This window comes from Stegastes partitus, unplaced genomic scaffold (genome assembly GCF_000690725.1).
Source record: "Stegastes partitus isolate 25-593 unplaced genomic scaffold, Stegastes_partitus-1.0.2 Scaffold140, whole genome shotgun sequence".
Lineage (NCBI taxonomy): Eukaryota > Metazoa > Chordata > Actinopteri > Pomacentridae > Stegastes > Stegastes partitus.
The window spans coordinates 400,402-407,747 of record NW_007577871.1 but is presented as its reverse complement, the minus strand read 5'-3'; the positions used below and the strand labels follow the sequence as shown (position 1 = coordinate 407,747).

General features: G+C 46.0%; 1 protein-coding gene across 1 annotated transcript in view; it reads left to right on the top strand.

Moving 5' to 3' along the window:
• Window positions 1-7,346, top strand: part of fat3a (FAT atypical cadherin 3a) — a 203,218-nt gene that overhangs the window by 119,746 nt on the left and 76,126 nt on the right. The window contains exons 6-7 of the mRNA XM_008278980.1: window positions 4,567-4,881; window positions 5,554-5,764. Of these exons, the coding sequence (XP_008277202.1) occupies window positions 4,567-4,881; window positions 5,554-5,764 (526 nt within the window). The remainder of the gene's footprint in view (window positions 1-4,566; window positions 4,882-5,553; window positions 5,765-7,346) is intronic.

The following is a 7,346-nucleotide window of genomic DNA, read 5'->3' as shown; positions in this document are numbered from 1 at the left end:
CTTATCTTTTTGTCTATATATATTCTATGGATACTTGTCACTTTAAAGCACCCGCAGCAGCCAGGATCTTCACTTTTTCTCAAGAGGAGCTACTGGCTCTAAAGCTGATGGCACAGGCTGGAATACGACATGACATCCTGGCTGAGCTGAGAAGGTTTTTGCCGGGGCAGCAAGGCTGGCGCTTGGCTAGAGGCTAGGCTAACTGACCGAAGGCGTTTCAAACTATCAATCCCGACAGTAATTATGGGAAACGTGAAACAAGCTGGACGAGCTGTCGGTGCTGATCAACCAGCGTATCTACCGGGAGTGCAGCTTGTTCATCCTCTCAGAATCGTGGCTAACCCAGCTAACACCGGACGCTAACGTGGACCTGCCGGGCTTCGCTACAGTGAGAACGGACAGAGATACGAAAACATGTGGAAAATGCAGAGGTGGGGGTCTCATCACGTACGTTAACAACCGCTGGTGTAACCCAAGTCACGTTTTTGTCAAGGTGGTTCTGTGTTGTCGGGATTTAGAACTGTTAGCCACTAGCCTGCAGCCATATTACTTGCCACGAGGGTTCAGTCACGTGATCGCAATGTATGTTTACATCCCCCTGAGTGCCGATGCAGCCGCTGCCTGTGAGAAGATTCACACAGTCACAGCAAGGCTGCAGACCCAACATCCAGAGGCACTCATCATCATCTCTGGGGACTTTAATCACGCCACACTGAACTCTGCCTTGCCTGCTTTCCACCAGTTTGTGAACTGCCCGACCAGAAAAAAACGGACAATCGACCTCCTGTATGCAAATGTACGGGACGCATACAGAGCCACCCCCCCTCCCCCCTCTTGGGAAGTCAGACCACAACCTAGTCCTCCTACAGCCTCAGTACACCCCTCTGGTCAAAAGACAGCCGGCCACAACACGCACCATCAGGAGGTGGTCTCCTGAGGTGGAGGAGGCCCTGAGGTACTGTATGGAAACCACCTCTTAGGATGTTCTGTTTTTCCCCCATGGCGAGGACATTGAGGGGCTGACCCACTGCCTGACAGACTATCTGAACTTCTGTGTGGATGTAGTCTCTCCTGCTAAGACTGTTCCTTGTTACCCAAACAACAAACCCTAGGTGACGCAGGAGGTCAAAGCTGCACTCAACAGGAAGAAGGTGCCCTTCAGGAACAAAGACAGGGAGGCAATCAGATCAGCACAGAGGGAGGTGTAGCTATCCCTGAAGTAGGCCAAAGACACCTACAGGAGGAAGGTGGAGCAGCAGCGCCCCCGCCCCCCTTGCATAACAGCCGACCAGGTCAGGGGACAACTGAGGAAGATCTGACACAGGAAGGCAGCAGGACCAGACAAGATGTGTCCACGGATGCTCAAGTCCTGTGTTGCTCAACTGGGGGAGCCGCTACAGCACATCTTCAACCTCAGCCTGCAGCTGGAGACAGTGCCCACCCTCTGGAAGACATCCTGCATTGTTCCAGTGCCAAAAGAGACCCAGCCCAGTAAGCTGAATGACTGCTGACCGGTGGCACTCACTTCACACCTGATGAAGACGCTGGAGCGGCTCCTCCTCCACCTCCTCAGGGCCCAGGTTCAACACGCCCAGGACCCTCTACAATTTGCCTATTGCCAAATGTTGGAGTGGAGGATGCTGTACCTCCTCCATCAAGCCCACTCACTCCTGAACAAGGGAAGCGGCACTGTGAGGATTCTTTTTATGGACTTCTCAAGTGCTTTAATACCATCCAGCCCCCGCTATTGTGGGGAAAGTTAGAAAGGATGGGAGTGGACTTGTGCCTGGTGGACTGGATCTCCGACTACCTCACTGACAGACCACAGTATGTCAGACTGAAGGACACCACATCTGAAACTGTGGTCAGCAGTACAGGGGCCCCTCAGGGGACAGTGCTGGCCCCTCTCCTCTTCACCCTGCACACCTCGGACTTCTGTTGCAACTCGGAGCTGTGCCACATACGGAAGTATGCAGATGACACAGCCATCATGGGGTGTATCAAGGATGACAGAGAGAGTGAGTACAGGTGTCTGGTGGACGACTTTGTTGTCTGGTGCAGAGAAAACCACCTGCAGCTCAACGCCTCAAAGACAAAGGAACTGGTCATAGACTTCAGGAAATCTGGACCATGCCCACGACCAGTTCTGATTGAGGCACATGAGGTTGAACTTGTACAAAACTACAGGTACCTTGGGCTGTGGCTGAACAGCAGGTTGGACGAGACATGCAACACAGACTACCTGTACAAGAGGGGACAGAGCAGGCTGTACTTCCTGAGGAGGCTTCGGTCGTTCAACATCTGAAGGAAACTCCTGCGGATGTTCTACCAGTCGGCGGTCACCAGCGTCCTTTTCTACGCCGTGGTGGACGCATCAAGGCTGGACAAATTAATCAGGTGGGCCAGCTCTGCAGTGGGCATGAAACTGGACTCCCTGGTGACAGTGGCAGAGAGGAGGACACTGAACAAACTGCTGGCCAACATTATTATTATTATTATTATTATTATTACTAATGTTGTGTTGGTGTTGTGTTGTTGTTGCTGGTGCAGCAATTTCCCTGAGGTTTCCACCAAAGGGATCAATAAAGTTCTATTCTATTCTTCTATTCTATTTCTTTTCAGTCTGTTGTTTCAGGTTCAGCAGACAGACAGCCTGAGGGAAGAAGCTCTTCCTTATCCTCTCTGTGTTTGCCTTCAGGCAGTGGAAACACCGCCCTGACGGCAGCAGAGAGAACAGTCTGTGGCTGGGGTGGGTGGGCTCACTCACAATCTTCCTGGCCTTTAACGTGCATCGTTTAGTGTAAATGTCCTGCAGGTTGGGGAGAGTGGTTCTGATGGTGCGCTCAGCTGAGTGGACCACCCTCCTTAGGGCCAAGAAGTCCTGCTAGGTGCTGCTGCCCATCCAGGTGGTGATACTCCCAGCCAGAACACTCTCAATGGTGCAGGTGTAAAAGTTCCTGAGCACCTTGAAAGGGAGTTTAAAGTCCCTCAGGCGTCTGAGGAGTTAGAGACGCTGTCGAGCCTTCTTCACCAGGGTGTTGATGTGACATGTCAGGTCCTGCGTGATGTTGACACCCAGGTACTTGAAGCAGTCCACTTGCTGCACCTCTGTCCCGCTGATCCTGAGTGGGTGGGATGCTCTCTGCTGCTTCTTGCTGTAGTCCACAATCAACTCTTTGGTCTTGCTGACGTTCAGGAGGAGGCTGTTGTCTCTGCACCAGTCCTCCAGGTGGGTGATCTCCATCAAATAGTCCTCCTCGTTGCTGTTGGAGATCAGACCCACCACTGCTGTGTCGTTAGCAAACTCAATGATGGTGTTAGAGTCTGATGTGGACAGGCAGTCATTGGTGTACAGTGAGTAGACAGCCCTGGGAGGCACTGATGTTCAGGGTGCGTGAGGGGGACTGGTGGTTCCCCACTCGAACCACCTGTGGTCTGCTGGTCAAAAAGCTGTAGATCCACCTGCACAGGGAGGAGGTGAGTCCGAGGTCCTGCAGCTTAGTGACCAGTCTGGAGGGGATTATGGTGTTGAACGCTGAACTGAAGTTCACGAACAGCATTCGCACACAATTCCCCTTCCTAGTGTCCAGGTGGGCCAGGGCTGTGTGAAGCAGGTGATTCATGGCGTCGTCTGTGGATCTGTTTGGCCGGTATGCAAACTGTAAGTATCTCGGGATCTTGTTCTTCAGTAATGTGGTGAAGAGGGAGCTGAGCCGTAAGGCAAAGCTTTCGATTTACCAGTCCATCTACGTCCTAACCCTCACATATGGTCATAAGCTCTGAATAGTGACAGAAGGAACAAAATCACAGATACAAGTGGCCGAAATGAGCTTCCTCTGTAGAGTGGCTGGGTTCAGCCTTAGAGATAGGGTGAGAAGTCCGGACATCCGGAGGAAGCTCGGAGGTGGGCCTTTGCATTGAAAGGAGCCAGTTGATGTGGTCTGGACATCTGATTCGGATGCCTCCGGGGAGGCTTCCTTTGGAGGTTTTCTGAGCATGTCTGCCTGGAAGGAGACCCTGAGGCAGACCCAGAACCCGCTGGAGGGATTATATTTCTCGCCTGGCATGGGAAACATAGGGTTCCCCCAGGAAGAACTGGAAAGTGTTGCCAGGGGGAAGGACGTCTGGAATGACCTTCTCCACCTGCTGCCTCCATGACCTGACCCCAGATAAGCAGAAGATAATGGATGGCTAGATGGACTATTTCAATTGTCTTTGTTTCTTCAGGAAAAATAGATTGCAATGATTGCAACGAATTATTATTTTCATTATAAATTAATGTACATATTATTTTCTTTATTTATTTGTTGGTCTATTAAATATCAGATCATAGTGAAAATGTCCATTATGGTTTCCCACAACTCAAAGGTCAGGTCATTTAGGTTCTTTGTCCAAACCCTAAAGGCAGAAAGAAGTTAGTTCGTTTAAAAATCTATAAAATAAAGAAAAATGGAATTCTATAACCAAAAGCATTTTGCTCACTTTAATTTGTGCATATGTGAAAAGGTTTGTTGTGAATGGTTTACGTATTTGCATTGAATCTCTCAATCTGCTCTGTCTCTGCAGGTGCTGGTATCAGATGGTGGTCCTAATCCCAGACAGAGTACGGTGTGGGTGATGATTCAGGTCCTGGATGAAAACGACAACAAGCCAACATTTCCTGAGAAGGTCTATCAGGTCAAACTGCCAGAGAGAGAGCGTAGAAAGAAGGGCGAGCCCATCTATCGGGTATTTGCATACGACAGAGATGATGGGCCCAACAGTGACCTTTCTTACAGCATTGTGGATGGCAACGAGGATGGCAAATTTTTCATTGACCCCAAGACAGCAGTAGTATCATCACGCAAGGCCTTCACTGCAGGGAGCTACGACATCCTGACCGTACGCAAACCTTCATCAATTCTGCTGCTAGTTTTAGGAATTTTTTCCAGGTTTTCATTAGTGCTGAAAGAATACTAGATATGAATTTTGATTTTGATGCACATTCTGGTTTCAGACTTGCTGCCTTTGTTTCTGTTTGTGAGTTAGAAAGACAGTTGGAAAACTGTCTAAACTATTTCAGTTGTAATTTGAAGGGCTCTGGAAACTACAGGCTCAGGCTGGGATTATAGTGGGATGTACACACTGACAGCTGTGGATACAGACGCTTAATTATCAAATGCTATTTTTACTTGGCAGTCGATTGACATTTATGTATTTTGCTCATACACACTACAAATCAAATCAAAATGACAAAATAAATGCAAGATAAAGAAGAGATGTGCATGCTCAGTTGGTGGTCTAGTAGTGTAAACAAAACGATTTATCACAACAAATTGGAGGGCGCTGCACAGAGCCTCGAGTGCAGTCTCTGATGAGGTCATTTATGTCACTTGCATCCTAAAAGACCCTCACATACTCTCAGATGTGGAAACCATGCCAGTAACCTTAGAGACAGGATCCTAGCATCATGCTAGTATTTTAGTTATTTATTTATTTATTTTTTTAAACATCAATAACTCCTTGGTTGTGTTTTTGCACGACTGTGTTTTTTTTGTTTGTTTGTTTGTTTAGATCAAAGCAACGGATAATGGCCGTCCTCAGAAGTCCTCCACAGCTCGTCTGCACATCGAGTGGATCCGTCGACCGCCTCCATCAACTCTCCCACTGATGTTCGAAGAGCCGTTCTACAATTTTACTGTCATGGAGAACGACAAAGTGGCTGAGATTGTAGGTGTGGTGTCCCTGCAGCAGAGTTCCGTCCCCTTATGGTTTGACATCACAGGTAAAATCCGCCTGTTGGTGAAGAAAATTGCTTTCAGAAAGTAGAGCATTTTGGTTGTGTATGATAAGGTGTGTTCAGGTTTGTGCATGGTGTGTATTGGGCTGACAGTATTGGTGTGTATTGCTGTATATGAGGTGCAGCTCAGATACTGTGGCCTCACTGCATGATCTGTTATGCTCTGCCCATCCCAGTCACCATGGCAACAGCCTCTCTAGCTGCCAGGTCAAGTAATGAAAACAGATTATATAGTCTAAAGAAAATTGATATGAACTGAATTCAGGAAAAAAAAAAAAAGATTAAACAAATGCGCATGCCTATGTTAATTTTCTTGACCCTTTTCTTTAAGGACTATACCTTTAATGATTTTGTGTAATTAATTCTAAGCATTATTCATGACCTATATGTTGTCAGTGCTGAGAGGACGCGTCTGTCAGCTCTCAATAAAAACAGATTGTAAAGTCAGTTTGATCCAAGTTGAAAATGCCTAACATGGCACACTTTATATGTAATGCTCAGTGCACTATGCTCAGTTTTAAGGCATTATGTGTGGTGACATTTCTGGTGGGTTTAAAGTGATTTCACAACTTAAATAATCAGCACTTTTAATTCCAATTCTGTACATTTTTTTCACCCCACCCAGTATTTCAATGTATGTACAATGACAGTTCCCTCGCTGTGATGCATGCATTGTAGGCTCCAATCAGTTGCCAGTCAAAACAACATGGATAATAACAACCAGGAAAAACAGCAGTCTCCATCATGTGCCATCCAACTTTCCTTGTGTTGTCACTGAGCAGTGACAGTCAGTATGTATCTAGCTGCAGATACCTTCTGGCTTGTGCTTCTGGCGTTCCATAGCACTGACCATCTCTGCTCTGTATTTCTTTTATTGTTTGTGCCCATTTCTTACTCACTCTGTAAAAATTCTTTCTCACTGAGGATTTTTCACTGTGTACACATCCTCTCCCAGGAGCCACTGCTATTTAAAAAAAATATATTTTAACTTTTAATTATTTAGTATTTAGGAGACAATATGAATTAGTAAATTAATCTTTGTACACATACCTACAACAGTCACATAAACCTTCAGTGATCTAAGGCAGAATATTCATTATTAACATTACAGTGGAACTTCAGCAGCACCACATAGACTGTGTATAAATTTAATTTATGTATAAAATCATTAATGCAATTTGTGGATCAAAATTCTGTTATACAAATATGAATTATAATATGTGAGTTGTTGGTAACAAGTACTTAATAAATATGATAATATAACATATTAAAAAAATGGTGAGCCTATATACATTTTTAGAAAGGTGACATTTTAGAAGTTTGAACAAGTTAGTAAGATTCATAGTAAGATTGAAGTCTTTGTGGTGCTTGTATTGTCTATTGTGTGAGAGGTTGTAGCATACAGTAAAAAAATGGCCCTTGCTGAACCAGCCACCTGTACCTATCAGTTTTTGTGAAACTAAAGCAGTCCCATGCTGCTTTTTCTTTACTTCTGGAAGATTACAAAAGTCATTCATTTATCTATTCTTTGACAGCATTATCACAGGTTATTTTAAACCTTTTAACT